The sequence below is a fragment of the Gymnoscopelus braueri genome (assembly GCF_963280865.1).
Source record: "Gymnoscopelus braueri genome assembly, chromosome: 22".
In the NCBI taxonomy this organism is placed as follows: Eukaryota; Metazoa; Chordata; class Actinopteri; order Myctophiformes; family Myctophidae; genus Gymnoscopelus; species Gymnoscopelus braueri.
The window spans coordinates 40579871-40602349 of NC_137624.1; the positions used below are offsets into that span (position 1 = coordinate 40579871).

The following is a 22479-nucleotide window of genomic DNA, read 5'->3' on the forward strand; positions in this document are numbered from 1 at the left end:
ATTACAGTAGATTAGTATTTTCAGCATGCAACCAAGTGCAAAATCAGCCATTCAAGGCACCGCAAGGCACCGCCACAATACATTTTAGTCGACTAAATCAACTATAGATTTAGTCAACTATAATCTTATGATATTTAGTCGGCTAAAACTAGACTAACAGTAAAACATTTCAGATGACTAAAATATGACTAAAACTAAATGGAATTTTATTCAAAAGACTAGGACTAAATCTGAATAAAATGTTGCTGTCAAAATCAACACTAACACACACAGCACTTATACCATCTGACAGACAACAGTTGCAAATCTGTTTGAACTCTTCTCAGTCTTACCCCGTTCTGTCTACAAAGCAGAACGATGAAGTCCCAAAGCAAGAGAGCAGAGTCTTTGTCCAAGAGGTCGTTGTTACGGGAACATTCCAAGCCTTTATTTTGGGAGAACTTGATCACATCGACCTTGTGGGTTTCCTCTCTAATAGACACAACACAGAATGCGAGAGATAGGCCGTTGACACCAGGCATACAGTATGCGGAATAGATTGTAATTAATATACACAATAGCCAACGCTCTATTGTGCCGCAGACCATTTAAATGGTTTCCCCCAAACGAACCATCATGTTATGAAATACATTAGTATTCATTTCATTCAAGGTCAGTACTTTGGTGTGAATGAAAATACATATTAAAAGGGATAGTTCACACCCAAAAATACTGTTTTTCTATCGATTAGTCACCGCATAGAGACTTGAATTCATAGATATTTGATGACCGGCAGCGGTTCCGGTAGGAGACACAAAGAGTCTCCTTTTTGTCTCCTACCAGAATCGCTGGTCATCAAATTATTGGCTTAGGAATGCGACAAAAACTAAAAAAAATATCCATGAATTCAAGACTCCATGGGGTGAATAATCGATAGAAAAAAACCACATTTATTTGGGTGAACTATCCCTTTAAGCTCGGAGAGTATCAAGGGTTTAAGTGGGAGCTAAAGCCAGGTTTGGCCTGTATTTCAAGAGCGCATCCAAACTCATTTTACAAATGTGTATCATCCACATTCATTCACACACACACACACACACACACACACACACACACAGGCCTTGGAGGCAACCATGCATGGATGACACCAACCTGCTCATCAGCGAGCAGTTAGGGGGTTCAGCTCAAAGACACTTCGACACAATGACCGGAGGAGCCGGGGATCGAACCGCCGGCGAGAACCTTCCGGTTCCCAGTAGGGAATGCGTGTTGCTTGATTTTCAGTAGTTGATTCGCAACATGTTTTTCAGTTGGTCATTTCCCTCAAGCAAACACGGTCATGCAACAAAGTATGAATTAAACCCCCCAGGACTGAGAGATGATAAATAAGGGCAGCCTTACTTGACAAGAGGCCCAGGGAAGGATCGCAATTCTGACTGCTCAGGAGTGTCCTGCAGCATCGTCTGTACAACAAACGACAGTTAAAAAAATTATTTATTACATTAAAGTGCCAATTCACAATTAGTCTTCATTAACTCTCTCAGTGCCACGCCCCGACATATCCCGAGTTTTTCCCGAGTACCCTCAGTGCCAGCACGAGAAATCCCGAGTTTTTACTTTTGACTGTGGTCGCGCTATTCTGTATATTTTTCATGATCACTTTCGCTTCCTGACTACATCAGACTCACCCGGAGCCGGATGTAAAAAAAAAATTCATTTCCGGGTCACGTTGTTTTTCTCCGGTGATTTTCGGCCAGAATAGGGAAAGTCACGTTTTTTTCACACGGTATAAAAAGCGAACGGAGAGGTCCACGTCTACTCTCTTTGGTCTGGGTGACGATCAGTCATCGTAGTCGTGTATCGCATCGTAATTTAGCCCGATCAACGATTATCAAAAATGTCAACATCCGGTTCTGACCGGATATGACGTGAGCCTGTTTGGGAGGGGGCGAGTGAGCCAGCGAGATCATCAATGTGTCGATTTGTTGCTCTCTACTGGTAGAACTGTATTATGGGTTTAAAACCCCAATCAGATCATTTATTTGAATGAAAAATTACAAAATTTAAAAATTTAAAAAAACGCAAATTCCTGGCAGTTTGGGAGTACTTTATGAAAATACTCTTGGCACTGAAAGAGTTAAGTATAGTTCTGTTTAACCAATTCAATCCGGGAACTCTTCTCCGTCATTACAGATTTCTTTGGCTATTGAAAAATAGCAGATCTGCTATTTTCTTTTGAAAAATCGTGACAATTTAGCAAATCTTTAAATAAGTATTTTTTTGTTTGTTCCAGGGACCCCCCCCAGAAGCAAAGATTTGAGTTACAAATGTTCGCTTTTTCAAAAATAGCAGATCTACAAGCTCATATCGCTGCACCGAGTGCAGCGATATGAGCTTGTAGATCTGCTATTTTTGAATAACCAAAGAAATCTATAATGACAGAGATGCGTCCCCGGATATTAAGCACCCTGCAATAAAAACTTGGCCTATTATTCAATGCTCCAGAAATGCTGCTGCTGGTTTAACCATCGTTTTTTTTTTTTATTACCTCCAAGTTGTAGATGTCAACCAGAGCAGGCTGTCCAGCTGACGGAAGATTGGGTAGAACCTGGACGAGATGACCCCCAGGTCCAAAACGGGCACAACGGTGAGGTATGGAGAACTTCTCTGGGGTAGCTGGACGAGGAGGAGCTGAGAGGACACAAAACGGACGAGGGGGATGAAATCAAACACACAAACATAAGCACTACAAAAAGGATATGATTTTCTGGCTGACTGTATTGATTTAGTAACTATAGCCGGTTGCTATAAACCAATGGTTCTCAAAATGTTTATGTCAAGGACCCCCAAAATGACACTTATTAGCCCGCGGACCCCCATTTGAAAAGATATGCCAGGGACCCCCCAAGGAGACGATTTTTATGGAAGTACAGCTTGTGATTTTCAAACATTTTAATTTCAAGGACCCCCAGTTGATACCATTTCATCAGTGTTAATTTAAGTCTGAGAGTGTACAAATGGAACCAAAAGTCACTCTCAGAGTTACAGACACATACAGTAAGGGTCCATTTGGTTCCATTTGTACACTCAGAGTTACTCAGAGTTACAGACACATAAGGGTCCATTTTGTTCCTATATTCCTAACTATCAGTCATTTGGTTGGGGACCCCCTGGAATCACCTCAAGGACCCCTGGGGGTCCCCGGACCCCACTTGTGAGAACCACTTATCTAAACTAGTTAGGATACCGGTGACTCTTTTTGAGAATCACATGAACACAGCATGCTACGATGAGTGACTTACGTTGTTCGGGGGCGATCCAGGTGTTCTCTGCGTTGTACTCTGTGGAGTAGGGGTACTGGCTGTAGTTCGAAGCGTCGGTCTGGTCCGGGTACTGTCTGTAGGAGTAGTCCACAGGCAGGGTGGACGCCGTGGGGTCGTAGGCGGCCGTCAAGTCAGTTTGACTCCTGTACACCTGGCTCTGCATGCACACACAGGGGACACAAAGTAAAGAAATGATGACATTTGCAGCCACGTAATCTTAAAACTCTGTCAACGTCTTATACAAACACATTCTCAACCAACACATTCTTTTTTTATACATAAACGAATCAACACGAAAAAAAAACAGCAACACTTTTTTGACTTTTATAATCCACTAAATTGATTAGTCTAATTAACTAGCCTGGAAACCAGACATATCTGCCATTGCAAAAAGGGCCCTCTGAAGATTTGGTCTGGCACCGCTCAGTTGTGATTGGATTTCACTCAGTATGCAAATATGGGGCAGGTTTATCACCAGAGTTTTTTTTTTTAATTCGCCCCTTTGGAAACACAGAAACACAGAGATTCCAGACTAATATCTACGCAGTGATATTAGTCTGGCCATGCCAGGCTACTGATTAACCACTTTAGCACTTAAGGCCCTATCTTATACTTCGGCGTACAAAAGGTGTCGTACATAAAATAGCCGATCAACACATTTATTTTCGAATAGCCCAAGTATAAAATAGGGTTAAAGAGGTTAAACTGATTTTGATGCTATATTATCAACCGATTTTGCTGGGGGACCCCCTGGAACTCCCTCAAGGACCCCTGGGGGGTCCACGGAACCCCCACTTTGAGAACCACTGCATCACAGTACCTGTTGTGAGCGTGAGCTGAAGCTGCTGCGTCGGCTGTGGTGGCTGTGGGAGCTGTGCACGCTGTGGGCCGACTGTTCGCTGTGGACGCTGCGCCGGTCGAACTCGTCTCCGTACGGATCCGCGCGCCGACGGTAGTCGTCGTCGAAGCTGGCGTCGTATCCAGGATAGTACTTCCACTGGTCGGCGTCATAGCCTTCTCTCCTGAGGACGGAGAAGATACAAAATGCACCGGATTATACAAATAATTAATTAGACGTACAATGGAATTATGCGTCATCATTTTCAACCTACACATCCCTATCCTGGGCAAACAAAAAGAAAAGAGACGAGTAAAAGTGGATCCACATACAAAGAGCGGTCCGGGGACCCCCAGGGGTCCTTTGTGGAGGGTCCAGGGGGTCCCCAGCTAAATGTGTTAATATAGCATCGCAGTCATTTTAACCACTTGAGCTAAAAAGCTTTTATACTTTGGCCATTCAAAAATAGCAGATCTACAAGCTCACAGCGCGTCACTTCGTGCCGCGCTAAGAGCTTGTAGATCTGCTATTTTTCTAAAATCTTGAACATTAGTGAAACATTTTAACACATTGGGTGCCAGAGGTTTATTAAAATATTATACTTTGAGTGCCAGGACTTTTTAAACATTTTGAACCTTTTTCAAGTAGTCACAAAATATTTTCAGTGATCACCGTCCTCACGGTGATCCCCTCATTACACACATACAGGTCTCGTACAATCGGGGGGGAAAAATTTAAAACATTCGGAAATCCATTCCATAGTTGCAGCCAGTTGAAAATAGTTAAATTAACATTGTAAAAAAAAAAAGTGCACAGGAGCCGAGATACAGGTTTTTGAAGTCATAAGTTAACCAGGAGGTGGATTGGAGTCTAAATCTTGTAGGAGTGATATTTCCTGTTGCTGTGAAGGGAAAAAAAAAAAAAAAAAAAAAAAAAAAATTAATTTTTTTTTTCTTTTTTTCAAAAACCGTATATATACGGTTTTGGCACTCAACGTTAGTATGCGCAAAACCGTATATATACGGTTTTGGCACCCAATTTAACATATATATATTTTTTTAAGCAAACATTTTAGCAAAAATCTTTGCTTCCGCATCCAATTATATATCAATTTGGGGGTCCCTGAAAGATGCTAAAGAAAGATGCTGGTGCGGAAAGCACAAACGAGCTGGCCAGATGTACGGAGACGCTGATGGAGGGCTCGTCTGAGGACGACGTACTGATTATTCGGTTCGATTCCCAGGCCTGGCATACCTTTACTGCATGTTATTCCCAACTTAAAGACTCTCCCTGTGTCCTGTCTCTCTACACTGTGACTATCAATAAAGGCAAGAAAAGCCAGACAAAAAGAAAACTAACGGGTCCATTTGGTTCCACTTGTACAGTCTCAGAGTTAACGAACACTGAGGATTTCACTGTGTGGTTACAGTGGTAAAATACAGAAATAATAAAGATCACACAATACAGAGCAGTGGTTCTCAAACTTTTTCATGTCAAGGACCCCCAAATTGACACTTATTAGTCCGCGGACCCCCATTTGAGAAGATATGCCAGGGAGTGGATTTTTACGGCTCTAGTGGTAATTCTCAACCATTTTAATTTCAAGGACCCCCAGTTTGACATGCATTGGGCTACGGACCCCCGATTAATGGTATTTCTATCTCTGGGACCCCAATTTATATTGTAAAATCAATGTTAATTTAACTCTGAGAAGTGTACAAATGGAACCAAATGGACCCGTTAGGGTCCATTTGGTTCCATTTGTACACTCTCAGAGATGCAGTCCCATAAGGATCCATTTGGTTCTTAACTAGCTATCATTTAACTGGGGACCCCCTGGAACCCACTTTGAGAACCACTGCTACAAAGAACATAAAGCATCGGATTACTTCACTACAGTCTCATAAGCTCAATGATTGTAGTAAATGTGTTTGTACCTGGTAGCGGTAGTAGTAGTGGTAGGATATGTCTGGTTAAGGTTTTGCTGCTGTTGCTGCTGTTGCTGCTGTTGCTGCTGCTGCTGCTGTTGGCTGTAGGCGTAGGCATCTCTGCCTCTGTAGGCCTCGTCATAGTTATACCAGTAGGACTGGTCGTAGTAGCCTCTGTAACGAGGATCGTACGCTGCAGCATTGTAGCCTTCGGGTTAGTGTGGGGAAAATGATTAACAGGAAAAGAACAAAACATTAGGCGGTCAACTCATTATTTACTGTCAAAGAATGTGGTCAATCATATTAGTGATTGAAGAAAGAAAAAAAGGATGAATCGCGTGGATCTCAGGATCCCCATAGGAACGACGTGGCTCCAATGTGGATCTTGGACTTCATGAGGGCAGCCTGTGAGGTCAGTCATCTATGATGTTGGTCGTCAATGTCATAGACAAGTCATGCGTCATAGATACAGTACGTCATAGACTCTATGGCGTATCTGTGATGTAACTATGCCCAATCAGGGCTCCATTTACTTCCATTATTATAAGATAAATACAGTTAAATGTTTTCAAATAGTATAATACATATGTGGGAAAAAAAATGTGTGCTTAATACAGGGTTCCCACACATTTCTACCAATGAATTATCAAAACGTTTCCATTTTGTTTATGAACAAAATCAGTAGCCAAAAACAATGTATATCCAAACATTTTCCAAAACATTTGATTAAAGGTAGGGTAAGTGATTTTCTTTGGTTAAAATAAGTGTTAAATAGCTCTATATTCTGATAGTACTCATTGCTAGAGTGTTTGTTCAGTAAAAGGAGTCTCCTTGTCTCTCCAGCTCTTTACTAAACAGAAAATGCATTTTCGTTTCAGTTTCAGTTTCATTTCCAATTTTATCCAATCAGGATAGAGAACTCAATCAGGATATAGATTAAAAAAGTGAAATTGGAAGTGATGACACTAAGAAATGAGCAGACAAAATTGCTTAAAAATAGGTACTTTCTCCTGATTGGCTTGACACCTACCGAAAAATGTATTTTCTGTTTATCAAAGAGCTGGAGAGACGGGGAGACTCCTGTTACTGAACTCTATGGCAATGATTACTATCAGAATATAGTGCTTTAACTTAACCTTTTAACAAAATACTTTTTGTTTTAACCAAAAAATATCACTTACCCTACCAAGCTCACAACGCCTCGCGCTGCGAGGCGTTGTGAGCTTGTAGAGCTGCTATTTTTGAGAGGTGTTTGGTGTTGAGGGAAAAAAAAGAGCAGACCAAGTAAAAAAAAAAAGTTGAATCTGAAACACAATTTTATACAATATCGAGGGGGTCCCTGCTTCATCTCTCTCACAGCTAGGGGGTCCTTGGCCTGAAAACGTTGAAGACCCCTGTCTTACGCCATAAAAACGAACTCTTCCATTACATCTGGCAAATGCTGAAGCAGCTCTTACCAGCATATTGTTGTTGTTCATAATGTTTCTTGTAATAATCTGCATAATATTCATCATAGGCACTTCGGTTAGGTGGTCTGTTGTAGTCTTCAGGATAGCCTTGCCTATGGATGGAAATAAACAGAAGCTAGCTTAGTTCTCAAACTTCTTTGTTAACCCATTAAGACCGTGAAAGCGTCTGTCGTTTTAGATTTTAAACCACTTTAACCATTGTCTTATACTTTGGCTATTCAACAAGACCAGGAGACCTGGTTCTGCCAGACCCAGAATCAAGTTCTAGTATGATGAGCTTTACTTAACTACATACTTGTGACATAATAATGATGTCATGAATAGTTTGTGACAAAAAGGGGACGAAAGGGGGACAGACTTTTTTTTGGCTGGGCCGGAGGACAAAGTGACAGACTTATTTTTGGGACAAAGTGACCATGCCCATGTATGGACGAAACAGGTACAAAGCCTCATGTAAGCCCGACCCCTTGGGTCTGGCAAAAATAGCAGATCTACAAGCTCATAGCGCGGAACCGAGTGCCACGCTATGAGCTTGTAGATCTGCTTTTTCTTTTTTTTTAATCATGAACAATTTTGCTAATTTTTGAATATACAGTATATACATTTTTAAAGTATAAAATTATTTTAAAAAAAGTATAAAAGTAAAATTATTTTATACTTTGGCTATTCAAAAATAGCAGATATACAAACTCTTGTAGCTTGTAGATCTGCTATTTGTGCAAATCTCTATAAAGCAAACATTTTTAACTCAAATCTTTGCTTCTGGGGATTCTACAAATGTCTTCTAAATGTTGCTATATCATCAGTGGTTCTCAAACCTGTGTCCAGGGCCCCCAAAATTATATGCATTAGGCCGCAGACCCCCCCCCCCCCCCATCTCAAAATAAGTTGTTTCAGGGACCCCCCAGAAGCAAAGATTTGAGTTAAAAATGTTCGCTTTATAGAGATTTGCACAAATAGCAGATCTACAAGCTACAAGAGTTTGTATATCTGCTATTTTTGAATAGCCAAAGTATAAAATAATGGTGGTTACATAGATGTGTTCCCGGTCTTAATTGGGTTAAGAGTATATTTACTGCATGACATGTTAACCCTTTAAAAGTCCTGTCACTTTTTGATTTGAGCTAAAAAAAAGCATTATTTTACACTTTGGCTATTCAAAAATAGCAGATATCCAAGCTCATAGCGCGGCACCGAGTGCCGCGCTATGAGCTTGTAGATCTGCTATTTTTGAGAAATCGTGAAAATGTGTGCAAATCTTTGAATATATATATTTTTAAAGCGAACATTTTTAACTCAAATCTTTGCCTCTGGGGGGGGGGGTCCCTGGAACAAAACATTTTGAGATGGGGGTTGGCGGCCAAATACATATCATTTTGGGGGGTCCTTGACATGAAAAAGTTTGAGAACCCACTGATATAGAAACATACGTTTTTTTTTTCCAGAAAACTGTTGGGATTTAGAAGACATTTTGTAGAATCGGCTTCAGGTCTTAATGGGTTTTAAACAATGAATAAAGATAGGGGGACATCAAGCTGACGTGGTCATACAGATAGATACCGACCTGGACGAGGGTCTGTCTGAATACTGACTGGTCCTGGAGCTGGGTCGCTCAGCCTGAGGCTCCCTGTACGGGTAGTTTGGGTCTCTGTAAGCCGGGTTGTGTCCTTCTTGGTATCTGCCGTACCAAGGGTCTGTAGGCGCTCTCCTGTACGGGTCGTCCTGAAGAGAACAAAGATTGAAAACGCATTTTGCCAAAACGTTGCTACGAACAAATTGCCACCCATCACAATGTGTTCACATATATTGTAATAACCAGTGGTGGAAAGTAACTAAGTACATTTACTCAAGTACTGTACTTAAGAACACTTTTGAGGAATTTTTACTTTACTGGAGTATTTCCCATGTTCAGTAGTTTTACTTCTACTCCACTACATCTCAGAGGCAAATTTTTTACTTTTACTCCAATACAATTATTTGAAAACTTTAGTTATGGTACTAGTTTCTTTTCAGATATAAATTATGACATTATGAAACATACATGAACCACTTTAGCCCTATTTTATACAGTATATGGGCTATTTGAAAATAGCCGATCTACAAGCTCACAACGCGTCGCGATGCGACGCGTTGTGAGCTTGTAGATCTGCTATTTTCAAACATTTTAAAAATTTTACTTTTGGTACTTTAAGTACATTTTGATACCAATACTTTTGTACTTTTACTCAAGTAAATTTTGAATTCCGGACTTTTACTTGTAACGGAGTACTTCTACATTGCAGTATTGATACTTTTACTTAAGTAAAACATTTGACACTTTTTCCACCACTGGTAATAACCATCTGCATCATCATATAACTGGTGTCAATTAGGGCTTGTTAATGTGTACATACATAGGGCCTGTCACAATTATTACATAATCACCTAATCGCAATTATTTTAGATAATCTATTTCTTTTGCATAATCGTCATAATCATCGTCGAAGGAATGAACTCTTTCTCATGCTATGCAACAAAAATGTGGAATTCCCTCCCAAAAGGAGTAAAGGCGTGTAAAACCTCTTAACCTAACCCCCCCCCCCCCCGAACTGTTTATTGTACATATTTCTTATGTTTCATACCAGTAACCTGTAAGCTGACTGTATGACGTTCTGCATAGTAAGTGTATATCTGTCTGTTTTCTTAACACATTGCCTGCCAAAAAACGTTTATAAACATTTTTGAGTATTTAGATATTGCCTGGCAAAAAAATAATTACAAAAAAAAAAAAAAATCTAAAATTGTTCTTTATTTTGTTTTCTTTTTTCATTTTTCAGGAGATAACATTTTCCAAAAAGTTGCTGGTCCATTCACTTCAATGTTAAAAAATAAATGGACCAAAAAATTACATTTTCCTATGTTTTACCTGTAAACACGCTGGCAGTCTAGTACAAAAAAAAAACTCTGGCAGTGATTGTGTAAGTCAAATAAGCCACTGTCCAGTTTAGAGGACCTTGTATTGTGAAGTGTACTTCCATGTACTGTTTCCATGTCCTTTCTAAATGAAGTATTCAATCAATCAATCGATCGTTTCCATGTTGAAAGATTTTCATACATTTTCCAAAAATAGCAGAAAAAGCTAATTTCTTTGTGTATTTAAGTTATTTGTCACATCTGCCTAGTGCAATTTTTGATCACGAAGCCTAAAAAGGCAAACAGAAATTACGCTCTTTATTCATAGGTTCCTATGCCAAAATCACAATCAAATCATTAATCACACTTATTTGTGTGGCAATTAAACGTCAACTCAAATGTGTCGTTTCTGGAACACATCGATCACTTTTCTTGCAACGATTGTCCTCTTAACCCATTAAGACCTGGAACTCAATCTCTGTCACTTTAGATTTCTTTGGCTATTCAAAAATAGCAGATATACAAGCTCATAGCGCGGCACTCTGTGCCGCGCTATGAGCTTGTATATCTGCAAAAAAAAATTTAATCTTGAAAAAAATGTTTAGATTTTTTTTCTAAAAACTGTTAGGATTTAGAAAACATTTTTAATATATATACATATATGAATAAATTGAGAAGAATTAAGTATTCACATACGGGATAATATTGCTGTGACCTCGGGTCTCCAGGCGGAGGTGGAGGTTGGAACTGGCCAGGCGGGTAGGGGGGGGCTCCTCTGTTGTCCGGGTATTCTCCATAGGCACCGCCGTAGTAGCCTCCGTACATCTGCCCCCCCGGTGGTGCCGGAGGAGTGGGGGCCGGGCCGTACCCCTGTTGACTGCCCACGGACGAGGGCGGCCGAGGAGGAGGAGGGGGTTCTGAGGGAGCCGGTTGGACGCCGGCCCCTGGAGGAGGAGGAGGCGCCGGGCCCCGAGGAGGCCCAGGAGGAGGGTACGCGGCGGCAGAGTGATTCCCTACGGCGGGCCCCTGCGCTGGAGGGGGGTACTGGCCAGGGGGAGGCGGGTACTGGCCAGGGGGAGGAGGCGGGTACTGGCCAGGGGCAGGAGGGGGGTACTGGCCAGGGGCAGGAGGAGGAGGGGCTCCATTGGCTGGCAGTGGAGGAGGAACATGACCGTGTCCGTGCATCGCAGGCTCCGGCATTGATCGAGATTCTGGCAACTTGGGGGGATCGGCTGGAAGCTGCCGGGGGGCGTTGGAAGCCGACGGGGGGGCGTGTGGTGCGGGTTCAGGTGCCCGTGGGGTCGACGAGGAGGAGGAGGAGGAGGCCGCCGCGGCCTGGCTAACGTTAGGGGATTCCCCCTCGGGGCGACTCGTCCCTTGCTGAGCGTCTTTGGTGACCTGCAGGTAAAACCCGGGCGCGTTGCTGGTCTGCGGCGACCCCTGAAGAGAGGACGGAGGAGGATGGCCAGAGGCGTGGTGGTGGTTCTGGTTCTGCGGTTGCTGGTGCATCGAGAAATCGAGCAGTTCGTAATTTGACGGCTGACTGTGATTGGAGGAGGTGGCGGCGGCAGGCGCGGGAGGAGGAGGAGCCTGTGAATTGACGGGCGGGGCGGAGTGGACGTCTCCGCTCGTCGACAGGCCCCTGGACAAAGGGGGACGGGCTGGCTGAGGCAGCGGCAGAGGACACACGATTTCCGATTTAACCCCTCCTGCGTTTTCTCGAGCCAGGTTTAGCGGGCCATGACTAGAGGCGGATGAACCGAAGCTTATGGGCCCAGGGATAAACAATGGGTTCTGATTAGAAGCTCCTGGCGGCAACCCCGACTGGGAAGCGTTAATACCCCCCTGCCCCTGTGACGGTGGTCTCACAGGTGAAGTGGGTGTACTTTGACCAGCTGGTTGAGCAAAGCTGCTGGGAGGAATCACGCTGTAATTGGACACCGGCGGAGCGATCAGGACAGGTTGGTGGAGTGACTCGGACACCAGTAGAGACGCGTAGCCCAGGTTGCCTTGAGAGTCGCACATTTCCCCCTCGCTCGCCATCGGCGGGTTCTCCAGGTTCTCCGAGTGGTGCTGGGATGTCGACTGGGCCCTCTGTGGCGGGTGGAGGCGCAGAGGGCCGTCCTCCGGCGGCTGGATGACGTCGGCGCTGGGCTCTCGGACGGGGGCGAGGAGGGCAGGGGGAGCAGCGGGGGCTAGGAGGATGCTGGCTCCTAAGCTAGCCGGGTCGTGCTGAGCCCAAAGGGTAGTGGCGGGGCTCTCGCAGGGGCGAGTGGATCCGTAAGCGCGGGACGAAGGCCGGGAGTGATAATGAGCGACGGGGTGCGTCAGCTGAGGCGCCCCGCCAACAGCTGCGGCGGGTACGGGCTGTCCCGGACCGTGGATGTTCTCCAGGTTGTCGGGGGGGTGTTCCAGGTTGCCGGGAATAGAATCTGCGCTACCCTCCGCTACCATTCTTGCCCTGTCGACTTCGGCGGGACGCACCCCGACGCCGTGCGAGCGTACGGGCTCAAAAGAACTGTTGGCGCTGGCCTGGAAGATACCGGTCGGTTTGGGAGGACTGGGCGTCGGCGGCTGGCTGTGGTACGTCCGCTCCTGGGAGCTCTGGCGAGCAGCGCCCGCCACGCCCCCCGCGGCTGGAGAAGTGTCGATCTGCTCAAAGTATCCCCCGGCGGCGGCGGCGAAGTTGGGGTCGTCGGAGAGACGCGGGCTTTCCTGCTGGATGAAGGTGCCCACTACGCCCGGGTGCCGTCGAGATCCGGCTCCGCTGCCGTGGCTCACGTTGCTGTAGCTCGACGACACGCTGGCGGATCTCATCGGTCTGGGGATGGAGTCCGGGGTCTCCAGGTTAGGCCCCGCCTCGTAGCGGTCAACTCCATGCGCTGAGGAGGAGGAGGAGGAGGAGGCGACGACGGCGGGACTGTTGTGTGAGCCGCTAGGCAACACCTCCTGGTTGGGCACGCACTCTAGGTTCTCGACGTGGTCAAACTGGGGCTCGGGGGCGTTCTGGCTGCTTGCCGTTGCATAATTACCGTCGTTCATGTAAGGTATGGGTGGATGACCCGACAGGGGAGCTCCGTGGTAATCATTATAAGTGTCTGTGTAGCCACCGTGGGACTGCGGAGGTGGCTGGGGGTGGCCGTGGACCTGCGGAGGTGGCTGGGGGTGGCCGTAGACCTGTGAAGGTGGTTGGGCTTGTGGAGGTGGTTGTGGGTGGCTATGGGCCTGTGGCTGTGGTTGGGAGTGGCTGTGGGCCTGTGGATGTGGTTGAGCCTGTGGAGGTGGTTGGGCCTGTGGAGGCGGTTGGGCTTGTGGATGTGGTTGGGAGTGGCTGTGGGCCTGTGGATGTGGTTGGGCCTGTGGAGGTGACTGGGGGTGGCCGTGAAGCTGGAAGGATCCCTGAATACCATTTACAGCTTTGCGTCCGTCTCCGACCAATGTTTCCTCGTTCTCCACATCGTTGCCTTTGAAGAACATGGAGAGAGCACCAGAGTCCTGTGAGTACGGGACCGGGGCGGGAGGCGGGGCAGGACCGGCGGTGGCCGCACGCTGAGATCCAGCTAAATCAAAGTGGGCGGGACCAGAGCCCGGGCCAGCTCCCATTTGATGGTAGCCTGGGTCCTGTGGGGGGGGCTGGCTGAACCAGGAGTCCTGCGGGCCTGAACTCTGACTGAAATAGCTCTGAGCCTGGAAGTGCGAATTATGCTGCTGGGGTGCATTTTGATCAGACCATTGAGAGCTGGGGGGCCTTTCGGGGTTCTGAGGGGGGAACGGTGCCATGGCTGGTGGATGGCCAGGGTGTGTCGGTGTGGTGGCGTTGTGACGGGGCGAGGGCGTGTGCGGAGGAGGGTACGTCTGTGGCTGGGGATGAGCATTAAACGGCTGTGGTGGGGGGTCACTGGTGGGCTGAAAATAGTTCTGAACTGACGGAGGGCGGCTTCCGTGATCGGGTGCCCACAGGGCCGAGGAAGAGTTTGGAGGCACTGGCTGGAAGGGCACGGGCTGAGGGGGAGGTTCTCCTCGGGGGTGGTCCTGGCCGAAGGGTAGGTGAACAGGCGTGGGAGCCGTGGCCATGGGAGGAGACCCCGCGGCGGTCACCGACCGTGCCTGCCCTGTGGAGTTGAAATAGCCCTGTTCTGCGTTAGGAGGAGGATATCCGGCAGCGCCTGGCGGTAGCTGTCCTGGGAAGAGGACAGGGGACATCGTAGCACTGTGCGGGGTAAAAAGATTCACCCCGGGGGTTGAAGATGGAGGCGGACCAAAAGGAGGGGCCTGTGCTGCACCCTCCAGTGTTTGTGATTGCAGAGGCAGCCCCGGGCCCGCCCCAGAGTACATGCTATTGGGCGGACCTTGCATGGGTGAAGGGTTACTATTGGATGCCGGCGGTGGGGGACCGCCCATCGGTGTGGGAGCTTGTCTGCCAAAAGCAAAGGGGTCGGTCATGGGCTGGGCAGGCGGTGGAGGACCCATCATCATGGCAGTAGCTGCTGCCGCCGCCGCTGGATGTTTGTGAGGCCTCGTCCTGCGGAAGGCATTGGGCCCTCCTCCTGGGGGAGGGGGGCCTCCGGCGGCTCCAGGGGGTCCGGTCCGAGGTGGAGGCTGCATGGCCGCAGATTAGACGGGTCCAGGTCCAAGGACCAAGCCACTCTGGTGATGCCACTGAAGGTTAACTCAGATGTAGCTATAGAGAGAGAGAGAGAGAGAGAGAGAGAGAGCACAAGTAAGTAAGAGAGAGGCAGCGAGTGAGCGATTAATTGTCACAAATAATTGTGATTAACGATTTAATTGTGTTTTTGGCATTGACCATATGAATTAAAAAAATGCCTTTTAGGCTTCGTAATAACAAATTTCACATGACATATTTAATCATTTTATACTTATATATATACTTAAATAGATGATCTACAAGCTTACAACGCGTGACGCGTTGTAAGCTTGTAGATCTGCTATTTATGCTTTTTTCAATGTATGACATTTTTTCAACATGGAAACGATAATGACGAAATAATTGTGATTATCTCAAATAATTGTGATTATCTCAAATAATTGTGATTATCTCAAATAATTGTGATTAAACGATTATCTAATAATTGTGACAGGCCTATAAGTGAGTGAGTGTGTGTGTGTGTGTGTGTGTGTGTGTGTGTGTGTGTGTGTGTGTGTGTGTGTGTGTGTGTGCGTGTGCGTGCGTGTGTGTGAGTGTGTGTGTGTGAGAGACCGAGAAAGAGGGAAAAATAAAAAACACAATGGAGTGGATTGTAAAAGACAGCCAGATATTCTACTACGCTTTTAGACTTCACCACACCTTTATTTGTGTTAAGTTTGTGTTCCTATTTAACTAAGTGTACAACGTGGCAACTTCCAACGCACAGTGATATTGTAGTTTATTTACACACGCTGCCAGGACAGCATTGTCAACATACTCAAAGTGCAATTATAACCACCACTACAATAGCTTCCGATATGTTACTAATGTAACGTGGCAATGTAGACAAATAATGGTGGATAGAAGCATTCAGTGGAAACACATCTAATAAAATAAAAAGCTCACACACTTGATTTCAAATATATGAAAACAAAGTCTGCTTTAGCCCCAAGGTTATAGAAAAGCTACTTGTGACACAGTAAAACCAGACAATCTTAAACTAATTGTCATTTATTCTGTGAAAACCTTTTCCAACTGCTATTAAGAGGACAATCGTTGCAAGAAAAGTGAACGATGTGTTCCAGAAACGGCTGAAAACTAAGTAACAGACAGGTGATCAGTGATCACTGTACCTGCAGCCTTTCAGTGTCTTTAGCAAAGGCGAGAGCTATCAATCTGTTGGAGGTAAAAGGGGATGCTAATCTTATATACATGAACTTTGGAATTGAGACAGCATTTTTCTAAAAAAGGAAACAAGCAATGCCACAAAGTAACAGCCTACGCTGATTATTCGTGCAGTAACTATTCTACAATCACCTTGCTACCGTTGTGACACGGGTTGTGCCTCCTTGCTGCGATCATTAGCCTAATCCAGAGACACCAGTCAGAAAGCTATGGAGCATGAAATGTACCGATCGGCACAGATGTAATGTCAGTATGTGAGAGGATTAACAGACAGTATCCGGTTCAACCTGACAGGACTACAACAACCACATAATCATCTGCTCTCCCAGCTGTTTCAAGCACAGAGGGTTAAAACATTCACCAATGATAAATTGTAACTCTGAGTCAGTGTACAAAACAAATGTGCACTTCCATTTGTGCAGTCCCATAGTAGGCCATAGTTAAATGAATAGTGGGGATTTCACTGTAATATAGATGATGCACCAGATGAAAGCTCCTTAGCAGAGGGTTAAAAACATTAACCAACGACCAGATAATGCTGCTATGTTATAGGAGCCAGCAGTCATCGCCAAATCAAATAGCATGTGTGTTAAAGATCATTGTTGTTGTTATTATCATCATCATCTTCCAGCATTTCACAGATTACAAACTTTGTGTTTAACAGTCTTTAAGCGAGAGGACACATTGGGAATAAGCATACCCAATGTGTGTCATGTGCATTTTACTTGTATACACATTGCTATCAAATGAAATCAATCAATAAATTAATCAATCGACCAATAGCACAGCTTCACTCACACCATAAGGAACTAGTTATAACGGATAACGAATCAAAGGCTCATTTAAATGTGATTATAACTTACTTCTCCGCGACAACATGACATTATTTTCAACCGAGAAAAGTGCTGACATAGTGGTTTAAAGTAACTAAGTACATTTACTCAAGTACTGTACTTAAGTAAAAAATGTATTACATTTCATACATTTGAAAACTTGTGAAATGGGACATTCTGCATAATGAGTACGTTATACTTTTGGTACTTTAAGTACATTTTTGATAGCAATATAAACTGTTTATATGATGTTCTGCATAGTAGTGCATATCTGTCTGTCATTTAATGTCACTATGAATTGAGTACATTTGAAACAAGCCATTAGGCTTTCATGGGCTTTTTAATCCTATTTAGTTGACCTTGTATTTAAACTGTACTTTCAGGTGCTTTTTTTCTGCAAACTTCTAAATAAACTATTCAATCAATCAATCAATACTTCTAAGAGTATTTCTACATTGCAGTATTGATACTTTTACTTGAGTAGAAAATGTGAGTAGGCTACTTTATCCACCACTGCTCAGTCTTTAAAATAACATTTAAATACATCATTTGTTGTCTCGAGCGTGTCGCTCGAGATGGTGGGTCTCGCGACAAAACATAATAATAAGCCTTAAAAAAAAGAGAAAAAAAACCTGTCATGAACGGTATTATTAGCATGATGCCGGACACTTGGCTTGGTCAGCAAAACAAGACGCTTTTTTAAAAAAGCAGTAAAACGTTGATCAAATAAATAACATTTAAAGCCACTAAATGTCAAGTGGACGTGTGCGTGTTGTGCACGTACAACACTGTCTATGTGCGTCTACAGAGAGCTCGTTGATGTTTAAACAGGGTTTAAAGCCACCTGACTTAATAATCGATCGGCTAACGTTAGCTCACTTTAGCATTGACATCTGGGGGGCTAATGCTAACCCTAAAAAAAATGACACATATTATGTTTTTAAACCCGTTCGAAACGCGCTCGAGCGACGCCGCTTACTGCTCGTGTCGGTGAACGGGGGGTTTCTATTGCTCGCTTGTTTCTACACGTAAGACAATAACACGTATTTGTTTGTTTTATAAACGTATAAATAATGAATTCTTACAAGTGTTGCAGCAGCAGGACAGTGAAGCTGATCTGTCACCATCTTCAACCGAACACATCCTGCTGGGCTACGTGTACAAGTGACGTCACATCCTGCTGGGGCTCTTTACGTGTAACGTAACCAACCAACCAACGACGTCACGGCAGCGAAACCAACTGTTGCGTCATTGAGTACTGTAGCGTAATCGAATCCGCCCCTTTTTAGCCAGACACAGACTTTTATTGTTTGTTTGTTGATCTTTGCATTTTTAAGCATGGAAATTAACACCTTAAACACAGTTTTTAAGCCCAATTTAAAATAATAATAATATTACTCAGCTTTTAATGCTCAAGTTTGTGAAAGTCTACACCTTATTATTATAACTCTCTGGTTTGATTGATCGAATACTTTATTTAGAAGTTTGCAGACAAAAAGCACATGAAAGTACAGTTCAGATCAGTGGTGGAAAAAGTACTCAAATTCTTTACTTAAGTAAAAGTACCAATACTGCAACATAGAAATACTCTGTTAAAAGTAAAAGTCCAGAATTAAAAATGTACTTGAGTAAGTACAAAAGTATTGATATCAAAATGTACTTCAAGTACCAAAAGTAAAAGTACTAAAATGTTTGAAAATAGCAGATCTACAAGCTCACAACGCGTCGAATCGCGACGCGTTGTGAGCTTGTAGATCGGCTATTTTCAAATAGCCTAGGTTTAAAATAGGGCTGAAGTGGTTAATGTATGTTTTATAATGTAATAATTTATATCTGCAAAGTAACTAGTAACTAAAGTTTTCAAATAATTGTAGTGGAGTAAAAAGTACAATATTTGCCTCTGAGATGTAGTGGAGTAGAAGTAGAAGTATAGACAATTGGAAATACTCAAGTAAAGTAAAAGTACCTCAAAATTGTACTTAAGTACAGTACTTGAGTAAATGTACTTAGTTACTTTACACCACTGGATACAGGTCAACTAAATAGGAAAGCCCAAGAAAGCCACTGGTTTGTTTCAATTGGGCTCCTCTCGTACTCAATACGTAGGCTACAATGTGGTGATGGTGATGAAAACGACCTGTCAGAAGTGAGATTCGAATTAACGCCTCCAGAGGAGACTGCGACCTGAACGCAGCGACTTAGACCGCTCGGCCATCCTGACATGTTTCGTTGAAACGTGGTTTTCAGATATCTTCATGTCAAGGAGGACCCTCAAATGTATGTATTTGTCCCCATCTGAAAAGATTTTGTGCCAGGGACTCCCATTAGAGAAGCTTTTATTTCTTTATGTTTTGAAAATAGCAGATCTACAGAGATCTAGCCCAGTGGTTCTCAACCCGTGGGTCGGGACCCCCAGGGGGGTCCCCACGTGATTTTTGGGGGGTCCCCAGAGGACAGTAAATTGACAATTGAAGGACTTTTAAGACCTTCTCAATACCTAAAAAAAGTGTCAAAATTGTCATATATATATATATATATATATATATACATATACATATAATTTGATAATTTGGATATATATATATATATATATATATATATATATATATATATATATATATATATATATATATATATATATATATATACACACATACATCCAAATTATCAAATTATATATATATATATAAAATATTTTGAAAATAGCCGATCTACAAGCTCACAACTATTTCACAATATTTATCTGTGGAGTGTGGAACCGAGTGAAATTAATATGTAATGCCTCAACTCCTACATTCCAAGTGCTCATCAGGGTAGGGGGTCCCCAGTTCAAAAAAATATTATTTTGGGGGGGTCGACGGCCTGAAAAGGTTGAGAACCACCTGTCTAGAGCAGCAGTGGTTCTCAAAGTGGGGTACACGGAACCCCAGGGGTCATTGAGGGCGTTCCAGAGGGTGTCCCCAGCGAAATGAGGAACACACTTCCTTTAACCCTAGTTCAGGGGTCTTCAACAGGGGGTCTGGGACCCCTAGGGGGTCCTCAGAGCTACTATAGGGGGTCCGCCAAATATTTATGTGATAGGATTTAGTTTTTTTTTACATTAACCCTAGAATTCTTAGTTTTCTGAGGGGAACATTAGCCGAAAAGAGCAGATCTACAAGCTCTCAACGCCTCGCGCTGCGAGGCGTTGAGAGCTTGTAGATCGGCTATTTTTGGCAAAGAGGCTATAGGTGTAGAAGGAAAAAAGAGCAGACTAAGTAAAAAAAATAACTTTAATCTGAAACACAATTTTATACAATATAGAGTAGGGGGTCCCTGCTTCATCTCTCTCTCAGCTAGGGGGTCCTTGGCCTGAAAACGTTGAAGACCCCTGCCTAGTTTATACTACGGCAATTCGGAAACATGCCATCTAGTATAGGCTAGATCAGTGGTTCTCAAACTTTCCAGGCTGTGACCCCCCAATATAATCATTATTTGAACTGGGGACCCCCCACCCCAACAAGCACTTGGAATTGCAGTGGTGGAAAATGTTTTTTTACTTAAGTAAAAGTATCAATACTGCAATGTAGAAATACTCTGTTACAAGTAAAAGTCCGGAATTCTAAATTTACTTGAGTAAAAGTACAAAAGTATTGGTATCAAAATTTACTTAAGTACCAAAAGTAAAAGTAGTCATTATGCAGGATGTCCCATTTCAAGTTACAAAAATGTATCAGAGTCTTTTGAAAATACAATCTACAAGCTTGTAGATCGGCTATTTTCAAATGGCCGAAATGTATGTGATGAAGTGGTTAATGCATGTTTCGTAATAATAATCAAAATCTATAAAGTTATTTACTTTTCTTTTAATTTTCTTTGGTAATGTTTGACAATTTGGCCAATGTTTGATCTATAGTATAATTTGTTGATTACATTTGATGCAGTAATGGTCTTATTTTTGTAAACTTTTTTTTTAGAGGTATGAAAAAGGTCTTCAAAGGCCTTAAATTGTCACTTTAGAAATGTGTAGATACCCTGTATACACGTATACTGTGTACATGTTGGTTTGTTTACTGTTGAGTGAGAAAACAGAAAAACACAAATCATTTGGGAACCCCCCTAAGGGTCCTGGCCCACAGTTTGAGAACCACCGATTAAGATAAACATCCTCTGAAAATGCCCACGGTCCACCCATCTGACCACTTAACATGGAGAACGAACCACTAGCTCTATAGACAATTTATTTCTTCCATTGGTTGTTCTCATAGTCCCACTTGGCCGAGAAGCCCTCGATCGGGTTGATCCTCATGTCCAGCATTCTCTGCAGCTCCTTTTCTTTATACTCTTTCTCGAAGGTGTGAGGGACGGGCCCGTACACAAACGTTCTCTGCCATAACACAATCAGACCGGCCAGGCCAATGAAGGACAGCATGCCTGCGATCACCGTCTTCCACTCTCCGGATCCTTGGTTCATTTCGGCGAAGCTTTGCTTGAAGCTGATGCCGTACAATGCCATTTTCTCCTCGTTAGAGAGCGTTGCCCATGACCCTTTCTCTTTCTCCTTCAGGGACCTCTGCTCTGGACTCAGTTCCTGGACATAGCGAATGTCGGGGAGGGGGTTTTCCCGTCTGTCATAGTAGGCTGGGAGAGTGTGGCCTTCTATTTTACCAACGCCACCATGTCCCCCGTGTACGCAGACGGATGTGGAGATGGCACGGTGGCCAATAGCGCGAAGTGCTCTGATGGCCAACATTTCTTTGTTTCGCTTGACTCTCAAACGTGTGCGTAAAGAAAGCTTCACAACAAGGACGTCTTACACCGTGATACTGTAATTCCTCCAAAAACCCTTGGTATGTATTGGTGTTCTGATTTTTCACTGGGACGGCAGTAGCTTATAACCTTTCCAATATTGACACAATTGTCATCATGATGAGTCAGCCATGCCCAAATATGGAATTCCAGATCAGACATGCCCAAATGAAGACCATGAAGCCAGAAATGCCTCGAAGTGATCAGAAAGAATAGCTATAGAGGCAGCCATAGCAACAGAGACACTTGTTCACACAGGCGTTTGGCAGCTAGTTTGTTTTTATGTTGTTGTAAAGCGTCCTTGAGTCTCTTGAAAGGTATAAGTTATTATTAATAGCAACGGTATCAGTCAGACATTTTGGGTAACAGTGGCGACTTGATATTGACATGATGCAGTGAATGCCTTTTTATAGTTTTGAATTAAACTGATTGTCCTAGCTCATATCAATTTAGAATTTCGACATTTAGCAGACACTCAGAGAGAGTAAAGACAAAAACATTAAGTTGGCAATAGTATAGGTAAAACCATTTCAATAGCAATGGGAAATGAGCAAAATAGGGGGGAATAGTGTCAGTATATATGTGCATAAGCTCATGGC

General features: G+C 43.8%; 2 protein-coding genes across 6 annotated transcripts in view; both read right to left on the reverse strand.

The window, feature by feature from the left end:
• The window catches only part of sec16a (SEC16 homolog A, endoplasmic reticulum export factor), a 54784-nt gene extending 36553 nt beyond the window's left edge, over positions 1 to 18231 (reverse strand). For 4 of the 5 annotated variants that reach the window (XR_013932518.1, XR_013932519.1, XM_080419620.1 and 1 more), the window contains exons 1-10: positions 18178 to 18231; positions 11126 to 15110; positions 9102 to 9259; positions 7526 to 7629; positions 6078 to 6276; positions 4123 to 4324; positions 3282 to 3459; positions 2528 to 2670; positions 1381 to 1442; positions 333 to 471 (exon numbers count right to left, since the gene is read on the reverse strand). Coding sequence is in view for 3 of the 5 variants with exons in the window: in XM_080419620.1 (XP_080275746.1) it covers positions 333 to 471; positions 1381 to 1442; positions 2528 to 2670; positions 3282 to 3459; positions 4123 to 4324; positions 6078 to 6276; positions 7526 to 7629; positions 9102 to 9259; positions 11126 to 15034 (5094 nt within the window). In the remaining 2 variants the exon portion in view is untranslated. The remainder of the gene's footprint in view (positions 1 to 332; positions 472 to 1380; positions 1443 to 2527; positions 2671 to 3281; positions 3460 to 4122; positions 4325 to 6077; positions 6277 to 7525; positions 7630 to 9101; positions 9260 to 11125; positions 15111 to 18177) is intronic. The other variant, XM_080419619.1, reaches the window with a different exon arrangement.
• A 3080-nt stretch (positions 18232 to 21311) lies between these two features.
• Positions 21312 to 21824, reverse strand: LOC308077961 (cytochrome c oxidase subunit 4 isoform 1, mitochondrial-like; the record flags this gene model as incomplete). Its single annotated transcript, XM_080418986.1, has 1 exon — positions 21312 to 21824. One exon carries the CDS (start codon positions 21822 to 21824, stop codon positions 21312 to 21314), a length of 513 nt encoding a protein of 170 aa, XP_080275112.1.
• Between the last annotated feature and the right edge of the window lie 655 nt (positions 21825 to 22479).